Here is a 23,280-nt window from a genome sequence, read left to right as displayed (position 1 = left end):
TGGAGCGACCAGATCCAGGAAGACTCTGTCCGACACCCGCCCAGGTGTTGCCGGTAACGGAGCCTCCAGCGGGACACGGAGAGGAGCCAGGAGGACGCCGGGGGACCTCACAGCCTACAGGGGGCTGGAGGAAGCCCCAGGTAATTGAAATTTTAGATTTTAGGTACTGCTCAGGATCCCTTTAAGACAGGGACCATATTTCAAGACTAGCCTGGACTAGCCTAGTAAATGCCTAACTAAAGACAAACATATCTTCTCAAGCTAAATCAGGCAGAACGACACTAATTATTACAGCTATAGAATCCCCAAAATCTGAAATACAGTCCTGTTGAATTATGAGAAATGGTTAAAACACTGATACATTTATCTGATGGTAAGTTCTGATACTATGTAGCCCTACCATCATGTTTGTGCCATAACTACCTAATTCAACAAGAAGCTGAAGAATAGTGATGGACATGTCTAGGAGAACTCATGGAGAAGCATGTGATCAATTTGGTCAGGTAGTAGATATGTAAGTCTCTGAGTTGCTAGTTCATGTGCTAAAGCAGATTGTGATCACAGCAAATCAGGACTTTGCAAATCAGCTGATCAGACAAATCACATGCTTCTCCATGAGTTCTTCTAGACATGACTACTGAAGGGCACAGAAGAACCAAAATGATCCACAGAACCCAGACTAGATGTTTAAGAACTGCCTGCTACTAGGTGGCAAATGTTAGCTACTGTGATCTGGGCAATAGCAAACCATAGGTAGGTCTGCTGAACGTTTAGTGAATTGGATTTTGTGCTATTGTGGTCATGTGATGCACCCACTGCAAGAACATGTTTTTGATAACTACAAGAGAGCCTTTGCATTGCTGTTATCTTTTAATTTACTGAATATATATGGTGAGAAGTTTCATATGCTTGGCTGAAAAAGAGTTGAAATTGTGAATGTATGGGGAGTTTGTAGTATTGTACTATTTACATACCTTGTGCTTTGTCATGGCTCCTACAATGAGCGGACAAACCATCCCGGACAGGGTCCCCACACCATTGGAAATACCCATAAGAATACTGGCATAGCGAGGCGCAATGTCCAGATGATTCACATTGAAACCTAAAGTCAAGCAAAAAAGGAGTTCAAATTAAAACATCAGCTTACATTAAAGTTCTCAATTTCTACAATTAATTAGATCTAAGTAAACTCATGTCTTCTGTAGTACGTCAGGATCCTATCACACTTTGTCCATTGCGTTGAGCGACAATATCACAATGCAACGTTGATATTGACAAATTATATGGTGCTTTCACGTTGAGTGCAGTGTGGCAGGTTCCAACGGAGTAATGCATAGCATGCTCTGCATTTACCAGGCACATGCGCCGTGAAGCATGGTGTGGCAGTGAAGCATTCTTTCATTCTACTGTGTGTTTCACTGTATAGTCGCACCACACATCTAATGTGACTTTTCGGCACTGTTGCATTGCAATGTTACCGCAATGTAAGATGCACAGTGCAAAAGGACCCTCATTCATTAAACTGTTACGCTATTTTGGATGTTTGTTTGCAATTCAATCATTACCGACTGTCTTTAGGTGACCACTAATGATGCAATCTTGATTGTACAATCTTACTAAACATATGAAGTACAAGAATAAAATGAGGGAATATACTTTGTACGGATACTTTAAGTAGTCCCTCATATTGCATAGAAGTGGTAGGTATCAGGAACTTACCTGGTGGTTCCAGCGATGCAGCCAGCGCAACAACCCCAGCATCACTCCAGACGGGACCGTGTACTTGTTTTGGTACTACTGTCTATAGGCAAAGAGCATGGTGGTTGTTTGGGGCATAAGGACTGAAAAGAAGGAAAGGATTCTGCCAGGCCCAGTGGCGTAGCAATAGGGGTTGCAGAGGTTGCGACCGCATCGGGGCCCTTGGGCCAGAGGGGCCCCAAAGGGCCCTCCCTCAAGTACAGTATTAGCTCTCTATTGGTCCTGTGCTCATAATAATCACTTCTAATAGATACTTTGAATAGTAATAATCATTAACACACTGTTCCCCATCCCCTTCTTGCACCTCTGACACTGTAGTTGCCATTGGCAGGTTTTGGTGCGCCATATCAATTGTTATGGATAGAGTGCTTGGGGGGCCCCATTGTAAAACCTGCATCGGGGCTCACAGCTCCTTAGCTACGCCACTGGCCAGGCCTCACAGTAAGATTGTGCAATTAAGATTGTATCACTAGTGGGCACCTTAAGAATTATATATCAACTGGTCAACATTAGAGATGGTTGATGAGATGAAAATAATTTTGGTTTAACTACAAATTTAACCTCCAGGGCGTTTCATTTCGGTCTGGATTTCAGTGTTAAAGGTGGTACATAGTTTTTCTTTGTGTGTATCAGTTTCACTGGCAAGAGTCACACACAATTCCAATGACTCTCGCCTGCTCCATAGGGTGAATTTGTTAGTTTCAGCATATGGGCTTGTACCACAATAACTTGGGCATCAATCAGGATCTGCAGTAGTCAGCTGTTCATCTGGTCGGCATCCAAAGGTTACTGATGGACGATCCCGATCGATATTTTTGCCTGAGTTATTGTGGCACCAGAACATTCACTGGAAGTGTTACAAGACAGACTCAGCCTACGTGGCAGAAGAAGAGTTACTGGAATTGTATGTTTAGTCAGAGATTACCCCCCCCCCACCCGTGTAGGTAGTCAGAAAGTACCAACCAAGTATAGGTATTCAGAGAATGCCCCCCCTTATGGATCGCCACTCCCCCCATTATAGGTAACCAGAGAGGTCCCTTAAGTGTAGCTAGGCAGAGAGTGCCCCCTCATTATAGCTAGCCAGACAGTGCCACCCCAATGTAGATAGCCTATAAACTGCCCCTCCATATAGGCAGCCAGTGTGTCCCCCAGTATAGGTGGCCAGAGGTCCCCCCCTCCAGCATAGGTAGCCAGAGAGAACTCTCCCTCCAGCATAGGTAGCCAGTGAGTGTCCTTCTCCTTCATTATAGGTAGTCTGACAGGGCACACTTGTCCCCTTATATGCAAAGTGGAGCAGAATACAACTTACCTCTTAAGGGATCTGGCGACATGAAGCACATGTGCATTGTGTCCTCCTCCGCAGGATCCAGCTACACACAGCCCGGCTCTACTGCGCTCACTGTACATTCCCAGCTCGGGAATCAGGGGGGGGGGGTCCCAAGTGTATCTCAGGGTTACTGCTTTTGGCAAGTAAAAGTAAACCCCATCTACTTGAGAATAATGCTGGGGAGTTTAAAGGGAACTAAGCACCACTTTTTTTTCTCACAGTTTCTCCTGGTTTCTAATAGCTATAGGAACTGCCATGTCCCCCCTTCTAGATGCCCATTATTTATCCAGGGGAAAGTGTTAAGATAGCATCTGTTGCATTTGTGGCTTCTCTAAACTCTTTAAAGCACAGTGTCCTATCCCCCCCACACACACACACACTAATGAAAGCTTTTTGTTTTCTCTCTGCTAATGTGTTCAATAAAATAATTACATCAGTCCTTATCTGCCTGAAATTTCTGCGGGTGGGCACGCCTTGGATTGGAAGTATGGTAATAAAGGCCTCTGCTAAACTTTTACATGTAAAAAGAAAAGGTAAAATTGAAGTTTTTCTTAATAATGAGCCACGTTGTTGGCATGCATTTTTAATGATTTACTCTATAAGGCAAAGATCACAGTGAACTTATCATACATCACCTACTAGGAAAACTCTAATCTCAATAAGAGGATTACATGAATGAATATATCAGATACTGTATACTTATAGGAGGTTAGTGACTTACCTGATATAGCAAAGCCACTGAAGCCGACGGCTAGGACAAGGAATGATATGGCTACTCCTCTGGAGTGTGAATAACCCACTACTAGAAGGAGGGTGGCTTCCATCCCAAATCCTTAGGGGGAAAATAATAACAGAGCTCAAAATAGTAAAATGGATGCAATTACTAAACACATGTTATAAACCTCTAGTTGTTGGAAAACAGGCTTGGTAACATTGTTCTTTCCTGCTTCAGAGTCAGCATAAAGTACATCTCTCACTTTCTCCAACATAATGAACTATACACAGATCTGTTACACATAGGGTTGCTCATAATGAGCAAACTACGATTACGTTTAATTACGCGTAATTTTCCGCAATTACCCGTGGCGGAATGACGTAGGTGTAACCAGATTTCACCTACGTAATTACGCATTGAATTACGCGTAAGCTGAACGTAAATGTGCGCGTGTAGCACAATCGTCAGTGACTTCGCAATATACATGTGAACTACACGTAACAGCTGTAATTACACATAGTGGAAGATTTTTACGTGTAAATTCGTAAGCGTAATTTACAAACTGCTTTACAATTACGATGCGTAATTATGTTTGGGCGTAGTTTCTGCTCACCCCTGGTTACACAAGACATTCTGGTTTAGTGCAGTTAAGCTTAAACAAGACGTGTTTGTTCATTATAGTTAAGCTTTAAATATCATAGCACTGAGGGACTGCCTAGATACACAGACATCAGTAGCATACAGGGCCGGCCCGCTCATGAGGCGGGGTGAAACATTTGCCTCAGGCGGCACATCTGGGGGGGCGGCACCCGCCTGTCCGTGGGGTATTGGGCCTAGCGGTGGGGAGAGGGGGGTCGGACCCCTCCCTCCCTCGCCTGGGTCCCCCGATCTGAGCTCTCCTCCAGCTGAAAATAGTTAAGTTCCAGCTTATAGATAAGAGGCAACGGGCGGGGATCACTCACCTTTTCCGAGTTCCAGCGAGCGCTCCACTGATGTCACTTCCTGCAACGCCGCCCATAGTGGTCCGACCCCTGTTATGATCGCTGCTGCAGCAGGTATTGCTGGCAGTAGTAGTGCTGCTGCTCAGGCAGTTCTGATCTCTTTCCATGCAAGCTGCATAGCTTTGTCTGCCTTTCCCTGCTGTCAGCTTGTGACTGATTATCATTCCCCTGTGTGGGAATCTGCATGTCTGCTCCCATTGGATGACCTCAGTATAAAGATCTGCTTCCTGCAGGGTTTCCTCGGGCTATCATAGTTTCAGTGTAGCTAGTCTTGCTGTTGCTTCAGCCCCAGACCGTGTTTCTTGTTCAAAAGATACTTTGCTGGTTTTGCATCATATATTGGTTCATCTCCAATATATATGCATACCAGCACGTTTATTATTTTCCTTGTATTCGTGTTACGTTGATACATCAGTGTCGCTGATATATACGTACATGAACTGTTTATATCCTGTGTTCAGTTAGTCAGTTTTCCAGCACGTTTTGGTAGTTTGCGCGTATCGTGATCACCCGTGCTGAGTTAGTATCCTGCTCCTGGTCCTGTTTGTGGATTGCGTTCATCTCTGCGAGGAGATAACGAATACTTCTGAATCCTGTCCTGTTACCGTTTGTGGATTGCGTTCATCTCTGCGAAGAGATAGCGAATCCTTCTGAGTCCTGTTCCCTGTATTGCTCCAGTGCTAGTCAGTGTTTCTGCTTATGTCATATATCGGTTCATTGCCAATATATACATATGTTAGTCAGACGTTACAAATAGTTTCATTGATAGCTGTAATTGTAATACGCTAGGAAAACATACTTATTGTATATTTGTCTGTGTTACGTTCATCTATCTTGATCCTGCTATTTCCTGACTATCCTGTCCTGTCTTTGTGAGGCACACCATCGCTGCAAACGCATTGGCTGCCTCATTCCAGTCTGTCTTGTTGTGGACGCTTGCTGTCACTAAGTAGTGGCTAGTTAAGCAAGCGTTCATTCTGTCTACCTGCCCTGATCTCCTCAGTTCTGGTTTATGCGCTCAGCGCTACTTTGCGCTGAGACGTTATCACGAAAGTATTGTTTGTGGCTGTTCGGATCTGCACCGGCTCTGTGCGCCACAATCTCCTATTGGAGTCAGTCCTCTCCTCCACTAAACTAGGGATATCCTGATTCCTTGTGCTGGTGTGTGTACCTCCTTCACGTCAGCTTATGCATCACGTGCTGACCGTGGAGAATACACCTCCAAGCCTAACACCCCCCTCCCCACCGCTAGGCCCAATACCCCCTTCCTGCCCGCTACCCCTCCAGCTCGGTGCCCCCCCCACCCACACGTGGTGGGGGGCGATTTTTTTAAAAGTCTAGGGCCGACCCTGGTAGCATAGGAATCACTATAGCACTCACAGTGGCTCCTATGGGGCCCGTAGCCAAGGATGGCCCGGATAGTTTTGGGCCAGCATTAAGGGAGTCCACTGGGGGCCTCATGGAGACCCTGTGGCAGGCCTGCCGAATTGCAGAATAGCAAGCGGACTAGTGGAAGTAAAGGACTTACCTCTCTGTGCTCCTGCGATGATGCACTTTCCTCATAGCATTGTTGTATCCATGGCTACAATGCCCTCTCTTATGTGACAAGAAAGGGCGCTGTAATCATAGAGACTTGGATACATGGGGAAGGCAGATCATCGGTGGATCCCGGAGAAGTATGTTACTTCTCTCCAGGCTACCTGTAGTTTGGTAGGCTAATCTTGCTACCTATACTTGGGATGCTAATCTGGTTACCTATGCTTTGGCATTTAATTTGGCTATATCTTTACTTTGGGGGCTTATCTGGCTACCTATATTGGGGGGGGGGGGGCTAATCTCTCTATCTATACAGAGAGCTAATTTGTCTAACTATACGGTGGGCTACCTATACTGGGGGGGGGGGGTTCTAATCTGGCTACCTATACTGGGGCTAATCTGACTACCTATGCTGGGTGGATAATCTGGTTACCTATGCTTGGTGGATAATCTGGCTACTTATGCTTAGTGGATAATCTGGCCACCTATGCTGGTGGGCTACCTATACTGGGGCTGGGTAGATAATCAGGCTACCTACAATAATAATAATAATAATAATATGTTTATAGCACTTTTCTCCCTGGGTACTCAAAACACTGTGACCCTGCATTATGCAGTCTCAAAGGTTCGGGAGAAGAGGTGGGTTTTTAGCCTTTTCTTAAAGCTATCCAGAGAAGGAGCCTCTTTCACTGATTGTGGAAGTGAGTTCCATAGAGTAGGGGCTGCAAAGGAAAAGGCCCATGCACCACATGTTTTTATGTGGATCCTGGGAATAACCAGATTCATCTTACTGGCAGAGTGGAGGGTGTGTGGAGGGACATATAGTTCCAAAAGATCTGCTATGTACTTGGGTCCAATGTGGTTTAAAGCCTCGACTCTCAGCAGGCTGATCTTAAAATGGATTTTCCATTCTACTGGCAACCAGTGAAGAGTTTACAGTACTGGGGAGATGTGTGATCTGCAGGGGACATTGGCTAGGAGTCTGGCTGCTGCATTCTGTACTAGTTGTAAGGGGCACAGAATTGTATCTGGTGATCCAATGACTAGGGCATTGCAGTACTCCAGACAGGAGGATACAACTGCATGAACTAGAGTAGGTTGGTCTTCAGCTGGGATAAGGTGTTGAATTCTTTCTCAATTTCTCAGATGGAAGAATGAGGACTTGACGACAGCCAACACCTGCTGTCTGAGTGTTAGCTTTCCATCTATAAGCTACCTTATCATATTTTTTTTTCGGTGGGGGGGGGGCGACAATTTTTGCTATGAGGAGCCATGATTTATAGCTAAGCCCTTGACAGACATGCTAATAGACAGGCATTGGGGATGGTTGAAGCCTGATAAAAATATAAAAAATTATAACTATTCTCTGCTATATTTTCGCCTTGACCAAGGAGCCAGAGAACCCCATATATTCAGATGAATATAGCTGTGAAGACCCCCATCCAACTCCTTCCTTGTACATCAGCACAAAACGGTATCTAAGCCACAAAGGCTTATCATTGAAAGCTCAAATATGTGGAACAAAAAACTCTGTCTCACAAATCTGAAACAGAAAGTTTATAACAGAGGAGCTCATGTCCATAGCAGAATGTACAGCTTTGTAAAACATGGCATGGTAATTAGCAGGGGCGTAGCAATAGGGGTTGCAGAGGTAGCCACCGCATCGGGGCCCTTGGGCCAGCGGGGCCCCGAAGGGCCCTCCCTCAACTACAGTATTAGCTCTCTATTGGTCCGGTGTTCATAATGATCACTTCTATAGATACTTTAAATAGTGGTAATCATTAACAAACTGCTCCCCATCCCCTTCTTGCACCTCAGACCCTGTAGTTGCCATTGGCAGGTTTTGGTGCACCGTATCAATTGCTATGTATAGAGTGCTTGGGGGGCCCCATTGTAAAACTTGCATCAGGGCCCACAACTCGTCAGCTACGCCACTGGTAATTAGCCTTAGAAATGGGTCACATTATTCCACCTTTGCAATGTGTGAATTGTAGGCATATCACTTAACAAATTGTTATTACATGTAAGCTATTTTTAGCTAACCCCGAGGAATACAAGTGTCACTGGGTGGGAATCTGTGATTTATGGCATCAATAAACTAGGTCCTGGTGACACCACTCTGTGGAAATCTAGCAGCAGTTTACAAGGGCCCAGAAAATTCACAAAGTCAGTTACTACTTTATGAACTCTGGATGGTTCTTGATCCATTTCCCAGATTCCGTGACTCAGCCAGGCATGATCTGAGTGCCCTCTGTTATGTAGTAAATACGAAGGAGGCACTCAATTGGCTTCAAACTTGCGTTTTATCAAATCCCAGTAATACACGACATGTTTCGGGGCATATCCCCTTCATCAGGTGTACATACATTGAATGGCACACAGTGAATAAATACATACTTCTAACCACCACACCCTAAATTGGACCACCTCCATCTTGTCAGCTGACAAGTCAGCTGATCACTGACTTCACACAGTCCAAAGTCTTGTTAACCCCTTAGGGCACTGATCAGAGGCATTAATATATCCGTCTACCTCGGTAAACCTGATTAACAAATCAAATTACTGCATCTTAGGTAAACCTAATACAGACAATACTGCGAAAAACTTCTGTTGCAAATATTTGGACCACAGATCCATCTTACCACCCTCCAACCGACACCCCCAACCAATCACGATGGTGTGTGTCCCATTAATACCTGGGGATTGGAGAGAGAGAGAGAAATTAAGTCAGTAACACATAATACAGCATCATAAAAAACATTTCAAGCTGAACATTTCATTCATCCCCTTGGGGTTGATGGACTCCAACTTTCTCATCCACCGGGCCTCCTTCTGTAGGAGAATCCGGTCTCTGTTCCCACCTCTCTGCAGCGGTGGTACGTGGTCCAAAACTAGCCATCTTAACTGTGACACCCTATGTCCGCATTCAAAAAAATGTCGGGCTACTGGGGTATCACAGCTTTTTTCTCCTGGCTTATAACCACGAATGTCACCCTTATGCTCCTGAATCCTAGATTTTACTATTCTGGTGGTTTTACCCACATAGAACATCCCACAAGGGCATTTCAAGGCATAAACAACAAACATGCTGTTGCATGTATACATTGAGTTAATCTTTATTCTGACACCAGAGTATGGATGTTCAACATAAGCGCCTTTTATAATTGCATGGCAGCAATTGCACTCCAAACAGGGAAAAGTACCCCTTTTCCCTGTCAGATCACCAATACATTGTTTCCTGGTTGACAGATCAACCCTGCTCACCCTGTCATGTATTGTTTTACCTTTCTTGTAGGAGAATAAAGGTGGCTCAGTGAATAACATTCCAAAACTTGGGTCATGCTGAAGTATGGGCCAATACTTCATAACGACCCCCTTAATCATTCCAGACTGTTTACAGAATGTCTGCACGAACGGAATTCTGTAAACAGTCTGGAATGATTAAGGGGATGTTATTCACTGAGCCACCTTTATTCTCCTACAAGAAAGGTAAAACAATACGTGACAGGGTGAGCAGGGTTGATCTGTCAACCTGGAAACAATGTATTGGTGATCTGACAGGGAAAAGGGGTTCTTTTCCCTGTTTGGAGTGCAATTGCTGCCATGCAATTATAAAAGGCGCTTATGTTGAACATCCATACTCTGGTGTCAGAATAAAGATTAACTCAATGTATACATGCAACAGCATGTTTGTTGTTTATGCCTTGAAATGCCCTTGTGGGATGTTCTATGTGGGTAAAACCACCAGAATAGTAAAATCTAGGATTCAGGAGCATAAGGGTGACATTCGTGGTTATAAGCCAGGAGAAAAAAGCTGTGACACCCCAGTAGCCCGACATTTTTTTGAATGCGGACATAGGGTGTCACAGTTAAGATGGCTAGTTTTGGACCACGTACCACCGCTGCAGAGAGGTGGGAACAGAGACCGGATTCTCCTACAGAAGGAGGCCCGGTGGATGAGAAAGTTGGAGTCCATCAACCCCAAGGGGATGAATGAAATGTTCAGCTTGAAATGTTTTTTATGATGCTGTATTATGTGTTACTGACTTAATTTCTCTCTCTCTCTCCAATCCCCAGGTATTAATGGGACACACACCATCGTGATTGGTTGGGGGTGTCGGTTGGAGGGTGGTAAGATGGATCTGTGGTCCAAATATTTGCAACAGAAGTTTTTCGCAGTATTGTCTGTATTAGGTTTACCTAAGATGCAGTAATTTGATTTGTTAATCAGGTTTACCGAGGTAGACGGATATAGTAATGCCTCTGATCAGTGCCCTAAGGGGTTAACAAGACTTTGGACTGTGTGATGTCAGTGATCAGCTGACTTGTCAGCTGACAAGATGGAGGTGGTCCAATTTAGGGTGTGGTGGTTAGAAGTATGCATTTATTCACTGTGTGCCATTCAATGTATGTACACCTGATGAAGGGGATATGCCCCGAAACATGTCGTGTATTACTGGGATTTGATAAAACGCAAGTTTGAAGCCAATTGAGTGCCTCCTTCGTATTTACTACATTGAACCGTGTGTGGAGTGGTGACCCACAGAGGGATTGTGCACCGGCAACATAGACCTGACTAGGCCTATTCCACAGGGACTCGCTGCAGTTTGCTTGTTGTGCCCTTTGTTATGACCAGGTATCTTCCCGTAAATGGGCATATTTTTATGAAGTTGGCAGCACTTATACTCAGAGCAGGATTATCCACCAGGCAACCTAAGCAGGTGCTTGGGGCCTAGTGGGTGTCAATCACCTGACACCTTCCTTGACCTCTCTCTACTGTGCAAAGATGGGTCGGCACTGCCAGCAGTTCGTTTTATAGCTCTTTTATTGTAGTAAGCAAGGCTGCAATGACAGACTGCTGTTCCGTGACAGCTATTTACAATTTGATAAAGGGAATTACTGCCCTTAACAGCAGTCAGTCATTGCAGTCTTGCTTACTACAATAAAAGAGCTATAAAACTAACTGATGGGGGTGCCGACCCAATCTTCGCACATTGGACTGGTGAACCACCTGGAGGCATTGGGTTAAGGGTCTGGGCACGATGCCACATTTATTGGGTGCTCCTCCACTCTTTCTGTTTGTATTTGACCTCTCTCCACTTGAGCTTATCAAAAGAACCACAAGGGGGCAGGGCCCCAAATCTGCTACCTTGCCTCGGGCTTAATTTCATCTTAATCCATTTCTGCTTATACTCTGTATGATGTGAGCAGCAGACACTACCTGATTCAAAGTCAAATGACAATGCTCATAACCAAGATGGTGCTACAAAAGACCTTTTCTCCAACGCAATCCAAACAGGTAGTTAGAATAGATCCAAAACACATCAATGGCTCCAGTAAAACTCCACTCCACAAAAGTTACTGACGCGTTTCATAGACGCCGCCCCATGCATTTATCTCAGCAAGGAACAATATCAGTTGAAATTGCTTTTTCTACATTTAATAATAGCACCTGTTAACTTTGGTGTCTGCTGTTGCCAGTAGTTTTAATATTGGTAATGTAATATTACCAGTATTTTACTATCAGCTTCCATGACCACAACCTCACATTAACCCTCCCCACTTACACCTAAAACTAACCACCCCATACCCATGCCTAACATTAACCTCCTCTGCACCTATGCCTAATACTAACCTGTATAGCTGAGTGCCACAGTCAGTCCTATGTCCGGCTATATAACAGCCCAATTCAGGCCCCCATTAATGATCAGCTATGAGCCCAAATTGACTGCTTTGTTTCTAACCTGCCAAACGGGTTATTCCTATTGTTGGTGTACCAATTCGGTATAGTGAATTTGAATAGTCCCAACTTCCACTGTTCAGCACCTGAACGAGCGGACAGGGAGGAGTTCACTGACCTACATGTCACGTTGCACTTCACATGACTCTGATGCTTTCTCCTTCCAAAATGAAGGAGGAAGTATCGGAGTAACGTGAGATCTTACAATTTGGCTAACAAGTGCCTCCAACTAGTGCTTTTCAAGATGTAACCCACCTTAGTTGGAATGTTGAAGGTTTTTGGTCTTACACTTAAGAACACCAAAGAAGTGCGACCAACAACCAGTTCCTGTGTAGCAGATCTGGATAAACCAAGTGGGGGCTCTTCTCTCCCTACAGGAACAGACCGTGGTTGCACGTGCTTGAAGTCCACCGTTGTGAGTATAAACGCTTATTAATTTCAATTGCCCAACCACATAAAGATGCTGCACCATTGGGCTTCTGGTCTTCCTTCTTTTTATAGACCATTCTGAAATTCTAGCAATTGCCAAGATTAACCACCTCTCAAAATTATTGAGAATTCTGTCAGGTAAAATGTTCAGACACTTTGTGTGCTGATGACAACTGTCACTAGGTTTAGAAGTGAGGAAAATCTCACCACATGTAACATAAACACCACAATTGTATGACAGGGAATTAGTTATCCTCCAGAGTGTTTACCTTAAACGAAAATTCTCTAAGAAATGTAGAAAAGTGTGGTCTAGCTGGATCTACTATAAACTTAAATTTGATGATTCATTTCTAATAAATGCACAGTTCTTCTGAAGGCTCTGAACCCCCCGTGGGGAAATGCAATCGGATTAGGACTACTTTACTTTACTTTCTTTTAATTTGTTTTATTTTGCTTTGGGCTCTTTGACACTGTATACCAGTGGTCCTCAAACTAAGGCCTGCGGGCCGAATGCAGCATGCTGAGGCTTTTTCACTGGCTCCCCAAACACAAAATGTATAACTTATAGATGCAGTCCAATATACCTTTTAAATATCGGCTGCTTGAATATAGAATAGCAGTGCTGGCATCACCCATGCACATACTACAGAAGCCAGCTAGCAGTCATTCGCTGGCTAGTGGCTACCAATCCAATTCTGTATCAGGTGACACTGCTGTCCAAGTGGACGGCAGGTTGTCACCTTGGTATGCTTCACTGTTTGGTGTACAAAGACGTTCTTTGAGCAACGCATGACTAATTGGCTGCTGGGAGTTCTCCTCCGGGCATAATTGGGGGAATCAATACCTAGATTCAATGTAATGTTTTTCAACATCATTTTATGTATATTCCGGCCCCATCGGCAGTCTGAGGTATGTTGACCCGGCCCTTGACCGAAAAAGTTTGGGGACCTCTGCTGTATACCATACCTATCATTATTGTAACAATGGTCACTCGAGCTCAACACTGGACACTGACAAGCCACTTCGATTGTTCAACTGTTTAATTGTGTTGTTATGGTGTCAACAGTTTTGATGGACACTATTGTTGCTATAGGAAAAAAAAAACTTTAATAAAAATTATTTTTTCAACAATTGTATGACAGAAGTGCCAATCCTTCTTAAATAAGTACACATCAAAAAGATATGCTGTGACTTAGTTCCACTTTATTCACTTAATCTTTTTTGTTGCTGATTTCTAAATTCCAGAACAATCCAATTGTTAAAAGTGAATACTGAATATTTTAAGAATGTTGGAGTGTTTTATGATTTCGTGTTCTTTACATGGTTCTCAATGAACCAGCCTAAATGGCTTTAAACCAAAATTAGTTCACAGTGAAAAACAAGCATCTAGCTAGGAAGGCCTTTCTTTACTTTACAGGCTTCTTCTCACCCATTGCTCTGGCTCTCTAGTGAAAATCATCCAGCCATGTCTACCAACATAGCCACTATGCTGTGACCCTTCTGGTAATCACCACTTTAGGAAGATAAGGCGTCAGGGTCACTATGATCCTATGCTTTCTATAGGCCTAGATAACAGATGCAATGGAATGGATGACCTTACAGACACTGCACTTGCTGAACATTTCATAACCATGAAGGGAGAGAAGACCCCTGCAAAGGAAAGTAGAAGAGGACTAAGGACCATGTTGTCTCCCTACAGTTTGATTTTTATCTTATGCTTGGAGCTCTGTTTTTAGGTTGATATTTTTTTGCAAAATAACATTGCTGCTGTGTTCCAATATACGACAATGAAGCCATCTACTCTCCAAGAAGACATACCTCCGCAGTTCATCATTTTACGGACATTGGTTGTTGACATAATCCTCTTAGTACGCAGGAAATCGGCTATCTGTCCTCCAATGGGGACAATGATTGTCATAACCAAGTGGGGTAGTGCAGAGAGAAGACCAACCTGCAAGACAGATGGGGAAGGGGATCGTGACATTTAGAACGCATACATTTTTTTTTTTTGCAAATACACGGAATCAAATAAACCCCAAATTTAAAGGGAAGTGAGGAGGATATGGAGGCTGACATATTTATTTATTTTTAAACAATGCAAATTGCCTGGCTGTCCTGTTGACCCTTTGCCCCAATTACTTATAGCCCTAGAGCCTGAAAAGTCATGCAGATCAGATTTTCTGACCTAAGTCTGACCCGATTTAGCTGCATCTTTGTTTCAGGTATGTGATTCAGATAGTACTGCAGCCGTAGCTGCAAATTATGGGGCTCCCAGCAAAACTTTGATGAGGTCCCCTTAATGTTCACAACCCTCCCCTTACCTCTTGGTGACCTTCACAACATGGGGGTCCACCATACAAGGGTCATAAAACAAGTGTGGCCATCAGTAGTAGAAGTGGCTGGATAGTGTACTGGTTAAGGGCTCTGCCTTTGACATGGGAGACCAGGGTTCGAATCCTGGCTAGGTCAAGTACCTATTCAGTAAGGAGTTCAAGGCAAGACTCCCTAACACTGCAGGGTGGCCTCCTGAGCACGTCCCTGTGGCTGCAGCTCTTGAGCGCTTTGAGTCCGACAGGAGAAAAGCGCTATACAAATGTTCGGATGATGATGATGATGATGATCAGGATCTTCACACCCATAACAAGTGTAGCCACAAAAACACTGGCTATGGTGTATTAAAGAAAGGGATGTTAGTAGTTGGGGCCATCCCAAAGTTGCAAGGGCTGCTACCCCCTAGTCAGAGCCGAGACAAGGTCCTCCAGCACCCTAGGCTGAGACAACATACCCCCCACCCCAATCGTCACACACTGATTGTTATTAGATTAAGAGGCGCCCCAGGCCCCCAACCCCCCAGCACCTTAATCTCTAGTTATCTGGCTTGCAGTCACTGCCATATATCCCCTTTTCTTAATTCTCTCTGCTTCAATGAAGCAGGAATGATAGCTGAGTGAGTTGTGCGCCCCCTCCTACTCTGCACCCAGAGACTGGAGCCTCTCTCGCCTCTGCCTCGGCCCGGCCCTGCCCCTAGTTACGCCCCTGACTGCAGCCAAAGAGATCAGGACTACCAGGCAACTTGTATTGTTTCAATGGAAATAAATCTGGCAGCCCCCATATCCCTCTCACTTCAGATTCCCTTTAAGTAGATAAACTGGGAAAGTGCATATGTTATTTAGTGTGACTTTTGTGTATCAGTTTTGGCATTGCACTTTTTAAATTGAAAAAATATTAAACTAGCATAATGACTAACACAACTTCTCACCCTTCTCTTGTGCATAAAAGGGAATATGGATGAGGTGGGTGGGGATCCATGCTGCTAAAAAAAACAAGTGTGTAAACTGTTTCCATGATCTACCACCTCTGCCTTCACCATCACTTTCAGCCACATGTTTTTACTTTAATTCTGGGACATGTATTTTGGTCCCCATGGTCTTTCTTACTTTTGCACGTCACGTGATTACATCTGACTAATCCACCCACCAGGAGAATCTGTAGAGAGCTGGAAGTAAGTTTTACTTCAGTGACAAAAACAATACTACCATAAAAAGGTATGCTAGCCTCAACCTCATTGCATTGTGGGAAATAATGGCTTTTTCCAACTGCCAAGCAAGCAGTATTGCCATCTGTACATCAAGGAGATGAACCCCTGCACTGGTGGGGAGGTAAAGCTGGCGCAGGGGTTCATCTCCTTATTATCCACATCAGTTTAAGAAAGGAGGATGGAAGAGTAACTTATTGACCTGCATCAAAACCAGAAGTTTGACATAACAGAACATACCATAGGAGCAGTCAGCACTACTTTTCCAACCAGTCATAATTGTGGTCTGGGATCCTGGCAGCCAACTTGATGACGTGAATACCCATATATGAACTTGCTATTGCCAATAAACTGCCTTTCAATGAGTTTATCAGCAGTACTAAAGGGAGCTTACAGTTTCCACCATAAGTCACCCCAGGTCCTTCTCCCTCCTACAACTCTCTTGGCCAGATTTATCAAAGCATTACCAACAGTTTCTTCTTCTTAAACAGTTCTAACCAGCAGGGGAACTTTGTTCTGCATGATAATTAGGAACTTCTTAAATCATACTTAATAGTGGCAGCTTAGCAAGCATTTCTAGAACTGCACTGCAGTTAAGAAAGTGCAAATCCAACCCTAAACTGCCACAGATTAAGAAGTGCTTAATAGCACTTCTACAGATTGTGCAGTGCAGGCTAGACACGATTTGTGAAGTGCTCATCCCCCCTGCTAAATCCTGTGAAGCTGTTTTGTGCTTAACCCTTCCAGTGCTGGGCATTGATTATTAAGCTTGATTTTTTTTTCAGCTCTAATACATTTATAGTATATATTTATTTACATTACATTTTGTCAGTTAACCTAAAATAATCTATCATACATAATATATTTATGCTATTATAACTTATATTTTCTGTATCAATACAGCAGATGTATTGGTTACCTCAGCACCAGCAATTTCCCTGCCCTGTCTGAGAAACCTTCCTAACTCCTCCTATTTAACCGTTTAAGAAGGAAACTGCAGTATTTAGCAATTTCTTAAGATGTCTGAGACAGTTCTGCACAAATTTCTAAACTATTTAGTCTCCTCTGAGCACCTGGTGGAGATGAACCTCTTGACTATCACTGGGTAATGGTGCTCTGCACAGGAGAAGGGGCTGTTCATTTATCATATATGCAATGTCATTTTCCGCTTTAAAAGTTTCACCAATCGAGCATGCGCAATACAGAGCCGCCTGTCTTCAGAAGGACTCCTAAAGGTGTATTCGAACATTTGGTTGAATAGCTTCAACAGGGGGGCAGCAATAGACCAAGAGCACAGAGAGAGGACTGGAAAGACTCTACTGCAAGGGTCCCCAAACGTTTTGGGTCGAGGGCCAGGTCAACATACTTCAGACTGCCGGAGTATACATAGACGTCTTTGTGGGCCAGACAGTGATGCATACTAAGGTGACAACCTTCAGTCCAATTGGACAACAGTTACACCTGATGTGGAATTTGATTGGAAATCTGCGAATTACTGCTTTCTGGCTTCATTCTATATGCGGACCACCAATATTTAAAAATGTAGCTGACCGCATCTATAATACATTTTGTGTGTGGGGGCCGGTAAAAAAGCTTTAGGGGGCCACATTCGGCCCGTGGGCCTTAGTTTGAGGACCACTGCTCTACTGGATCCAGAGCCTTCCCTCTCCATAGGTGAGTATATAACCTTTTTTCTTTCACATCACTTCAGTTTTATTTTAGTGAGCTTTAAGAAAAATGCTGCCATTCTAACTCCCACCAGCTTTAAAAACAAATTTTCCTGCCAAGGCTTTAACTACAATTTTTAGAAAAACAATTTTTTTTTAAATATAAAGTTGGTGAATTAGTTTTTGCCAAAAATGTCTCTGACCTTCAAAGTAAGTATGGCGAAAAAAAGCATCTTTGGGGGCTTTAAAATGAACACCCTAAATTTCAAAAAGCCAATTTGGGTGAAATATTGTACGTTTAATTGTATATATGAAATTTCATCAAAGTTGATACTAGTTGGCTACCCTGACCTTCTCTAGTGCTTCTCTCTGAGCTTGCAGAAAATGCAAAAAATGCAGTTCCATGCAGTTTTGCAATTTTCAGTTTCTGCAGCTTGTCTTACAAATGCTAATTTCTTCCTCAAAAACTGGTCACCCTGGATAGACCATAGAGGATCCTTACCATTAACCTCCTTGCCTAAATCACAGTGTTCTAGCATATATCTTAAGCCTAGAGACCAGAGACCCCTCCATATGCACAACACTTTCTCCCTTTCCTCGATTAGGTTGATAGTACCCTGCTACCAGATACAGTCTTTATTTTTTGATCATGCTATGTTATGGTCTTCTGTATATATATATATATATATATATATATTAGATATTGGATAACCAACTTATTTATCTACCTTACCACACCTTGCAAACGTTACTACAATTTTTGTCCATTTTTTTTCATGCTCTGCTTTTCAATACAGAGATGTTTAAAAACTAGAAATGCAAATTCCAAGTTTTAAATTACAACAATAATTTGGCATAAAGTCGGACTTCATTAGATCAGATCTTCAGGTGGAAAAGTCTACTTTCCAACAAACTTATGTTCCTCGTGGAAAAGGACTTTTTCACCTGAACAACTGGGTGACATGCACTTCTAAGAGCAATTGGTTGCCTCAGCTGGCACTTACAATTATGCCACCGCAATGTTGTGGGAGGGAGTTTAACACCGTATTACTCATTGATGGAAGTCTTGTCAATTTTATCCTCAATTTACCCTGTTAAAATGTCTTTTAAGACTGTATTTTATGACTATAATGGACCTTGCTAAGTTTTTATACAAAACCACAAGATGCTTAAAATTATTTATTTACGGAGGCTATTGATCTCTTCTAGATTTAGCAAGTTAATAACGCAGAGTCTGCAAAAAATATACCTACCTTACTGATTTCAAATCCAAAGACTTCCTCGAAATAGGCCGGCTGACTAATGAGCAAGAGATAGAATGTCCAACTGCGGCAAAAATTGGCAACAATTATGGCATACACTGGCATGGAGGTGAAGAACTTTCGCCAAGGTGCCTTGAATTTCTGCAACAAGATATAATTCCATTAATGTGATGAAACTAAAGCAGATAAATGAGATAAAGTCTGTTCATAGAAGGGTGAGCTTGAAATACCACTCAGAACTGCAACATAGAATGTGGTCCTCCACTATTTTTCTTTAAAGGGCTTACAAGATCAAAAAATAGAAGTAGTTCATTACCTGGGGCTTCTTCCACGCATGCGCAGAAGAGGCCGACCCATTGGGGTCGGCGATCCAGAGAGGCTGCCAGCAGGACCCCAGAGAGGACCGGAGCTGTGGTGAGGGACCCAAATGACTTCTAGGGGCTAAAAGAAGCCCCAGGTAAGTAAAACGACATTTATTTTTTGGCCTCGTAAGTCCTTTAAAGTGTAACTGTCGGGCATAAAATAAAAAATCAATTCTTTATTTTTATCTGGTAAACAAGTAATAAGCATGCTAACCAGGCAATCCAAATGTAAAAATCTCTATTACTTTTTTTTGTTTATAAATGATCATTACCCAGTTTACCTGACTCTTATTTGGTACGTTGCCGCAAAAAGAAGTTGCAGGGCATGCTGGGTTGTATTTTTTTGCTTCTTTATTTCCCCCTCAGACTAAACTAATGTACAGAAGCAAAAAAGGACAACCCAGCATGCCCTGCAACTTCCTTTGTGCGGCAACGTCCCAAATAAGACTCAGGTAAACTCGGGAATTATCATTTATTAACAAGAAATGTAATAGAGATTTTAACTTTTGGATTGCCTGGTTAGCATCCTTATTACTTGTTTACCAGATAAAAATAAAGAATTGATTTTTGATTCTATGCCCGACAGTTACACTTTAAGAAGAAATAACTGATAATCTTCACTGAAATATACTATAGAGACCTTTTAAAAGGCCACACTACTAGAAAAAGTGATTGTTTGGAAAAAAAAAATTCCCCATCTCCCAATAAAATGAAATGTGTCTTAAATTGGGGCTCAGAGAGTTTTAAGAGAATATGTAATTTGTTAAGCTTAAGAATTTAGTCCAGTAATTATATGGAGTCATCACAGTATCAATGGCTAGGTTCAATAAGGGATAGATGCCCATCTGGTACTGATATGAGATCTGAAACATGGTTGGTCACCATTAGATATGGTCAATAAGATGCTAATTATTCCGCTTTTTGTGCAAATGTAAAGCAATTGTATTCAGTTCAAAACCGAGCCAATCCAAATCCAAATGGGAGGAAACGTGGGTGGCCATATACGCTCCATGCAAATAGTGTCCTGGCCCAGATTTGAACCTGAGACTCCAACGCTGCCAGATATGAGTACAAATCTTTTATGCCATTGTTAATTTACAAATAGTAAGTATAAGTACACCAGCACAGCATAATCGAATACATTCCAAACTTTACAAAAGGATCTGTGGCTTAGTACTTGTCTCGGTTCTTTACCATTCTGTCTGCAAGGACAATTACCTTTGTTGGTAATGCAGGGATGCATACCAACAAAGGAACTATTTCTACTAGAGTGAAGATGCAAAAAAAAATCAAAGTCATCCATAGTTATTTGTTTACATTGATGGGAAAAGAAGGCCACTCTTATGACCAGCCTAGCATACTAAAATAAATATCCAAGACAAGTAAAAGTACTGTACAGCAAAGTGTTTGTATTGTTTTGCACCGTGCCACCTATATGGTGCACGTTTTCTAAGGTCTCAGGACATATTAGCCATGTTCAATGCTAAAATAAATTTTGCATTTTCTTCAACTTCCTTGGCCATAGAGAGTTCCACCTGTTCTTTGATGTTGCATGTTACACAGGGGTATGTGAATCCAGCATCGACATACCTATGTACTTATGTTAGGCAGCTTTGCCTCGGGTCAGGTTTACTTCAAGCATGTCCAGGCCCCCACCACCAATCAATTGAAGTAACACCCCCTTTAGCTGTGTACCAATAAATGCAGTGCAAACTTATGTGGTTATTAATTCACTGTCCCTCCTGTTTGCACCTGATTCCTTGTCAACTTTTGATTGTTTCATTGATAAAAATTGGTTGCCTGAGGCCCTAACCTTAACCAGATTGTTTTCATGCCATTTGATGTTTAACTCGAATCAAACATTTAAATAAATATAGCATTGACTAATGTGCGGCCAGCTTAAAATCCCTTTGGAATGGAAACACCAGATTTATAGGTGTACAAATGACTCCATGTGTTCCATGAGTATCTATAGAAAGCTGATGGGTATTTCAGCTCATAGCTATCCAGACACTTTTGCGTAGATTGCCATTAAATTTCATTTATACCATGTAGCTGCTCAGCTTCATCAGACTGTAACACATTCCAGGCATTGACCATCTTGTTCTTGTTTCATTATTTTAACTTAGTTCTTGTAAAGTACAGAGCGTAAAAATGTCACTCACCGTCAGCGGGTTCATGAAACCTGTGCTTTCTCCAATGCTTTCCTCGATGTACTGCCTCTCCTCCGCAGATATTGTAGGATGTACTGCTGGGCTCTCATAGGAGACGAGGATCCAGAACATGTACCAGAAGATACCAAAGCTCCCTGCCAATGATAACATCATCTCTTACATTCCAGTGAAATGAATAAAGATAAAGCTACACAGGGATGAAGCTACAGTAAGCGAATAGACATCAAAGACTTATTATTTTGAAGATCTCCTATTTTATGTGTACATTTAAAAAAGGCATTATGTGTACATTTAAAAAAGGATGCCAGGGTAATTTGGGAACTGGGGATAGCCACAAATAGAGTATCGGTAAAGGACTAATATTCTACTTTGACAGTGGGTAATTTTCATAGTAAAATATACGTAATTTTCAATGATATTTTACTATGGCCTAACTTAAACTTACACTCACTCGAGCCCACCCTATACCAATGCCTAACCTTAACACACACCACCAGTGGATGCCTAACCCTAAGTTCCCTCCCAGCTAATGCCCAATCCTAACCACCCCCACTGATGCCTAACTCTAACTGACCCCACCACCACCACCACCACCAATGCCTAAACATAAGTGCCTATGGTGGTACCCAAATTACCTGCTTCAGGCATTACTTATCTTGTATAGTGTTATACTAGATGTTGGACTATTATGGTGAGGTTTGCTTTTATTAAAACCACAAAACACCCCACGACAGCCCATGGTTGCAGAAATAAATAATTATTGCTTAGCAGATCTCAAAATCCTGGCCACAAAACTTCCTTTGGATGAGCTCTCAGTGTCTTTTATTAGTCTCCAACCTTCTGTGTGAACTGCTCTTTTAACCACCCCCCATATGGGGCGGGTGGGCGAGGAGAGGTAGATCCAGCTTAGGCTAATCTCTCTTCTTTGCATGGGGGAAGGGGAGGGGAATTATCTTTAAACAGCTATGGAAGATACAGTTTGGTTCAGTGAGTATAGCGTAAGAGATGTCTACAGCACTTCTCAGAAGCAGCGGTATCTAAATAAAAAATGAGTAGCAACTACCATGTGCAGCAGCCCCCTCCCATTCCATGGGCAGCACCTTGGGTGGCAGATTCTCCCCTTCCCTTGTTTCGTTCCCTATCTGCAGCTGCCACATCCAGTTTTAATTTCCCTTTTCCATATTAACCAATTCCACCTTCCCTGTAGTGATGATCATCGTAATCTGTGCTAATTACAATTACGCAAAATTTTGCATATTTTTTGCAATTTTGCCGTTAATAGCGAACAAGGCAAACAATAGTTTTTCAAAAAAGACATTTTAGCTTGGACATTTTGCTTTGTTAACTTTATCGCACATAGCAGTTTTGGTAGCATTATCATGTATAGGAGCTTTGCTATTAAAGTGGACCTGAACTTAGAACTTCCTCTCTGCTCTAAAAAATAAGCAACAGCAGAATAACATTTAAAGAAAAACATTCCTTTGTTACAGTGAATACAAATCCTGCAATAAATTTTTATTGTGTCTACTTCCTGCTTTCATGGAAGCAGATGAAGGGTTAACATCCTGTGCTTTTAAATTAGCTGCTCTGCCAAGGCAGTCAGCTGACACAGCTGAGAGATCAAATTACACTGCTGATTAGTCACAGATGAGGGGGCATTACACAGGCTAAACTCTCTGAAAACATACAGGGTGCATGTCTCTGTTTTCCTTCTGTCCTGTGCAAGAGTTCAGGTCCACTTTAAACGCTAAATTCAGCACAAAATTATGCAAAC

General features: G+C 42.7%; 1 protein-coding gene across 1 annotated transcript in view; it reads right to left on the bottom strand.

Moving 5' to 3' along the window:
* The window catches only part of SLC17A7 (solute carrier family 17 member 7), a 166,016-nt gene that overhangs the window by 2,372 nt on the left and 140,364 nt on the right, over positions 1-23,280 (bottom strand). Inside the window, exons 7-11 of the mRNA XM_068241167.1 lie at positions 21,498-21,640; positions 18,962-19,111; positions 14,325-14,457; positions 3,807-3,917; positions 975-1,102 (exon numbers count right to left, since the gene is read on the bottom strand). Coding sequence (XP_068097268.1) covers positions 975-1,102; positions 3,807-3,917; positions 14,325-14,457; positions 18,962-19,111; positions 21,498-21,640 — 665 coding nt within the window. The remainder of the gene's footprint in view (positions 1-974; positions 1,103-3,806; positions 3,918-14,324; positions 14,458-18,961; positions 19,112-21,497; positions 21,641-23,280) is intronic.

The sequence above is a fragment of the Hyperolius riggenbachi genome, chromosome 6 (genome assembly GCF_040937935.1).
Source record: "Hyperolius riggenbachi isolate aHypRig1 chromosome 6, aHypRig1.pri, whole genome shotgun sequence".
NCBI lineage: Eukaryota > Metazoa > Chordata > Amphibia > Anura > Hyperoliidae > Hyperolius > Hyperolius riggenbachi.
The sequence above is the reverse complement of the archived record's forward strand: the minus strand, read 5'-3'. Positions and strand labels throughout refer to the sequence as shown.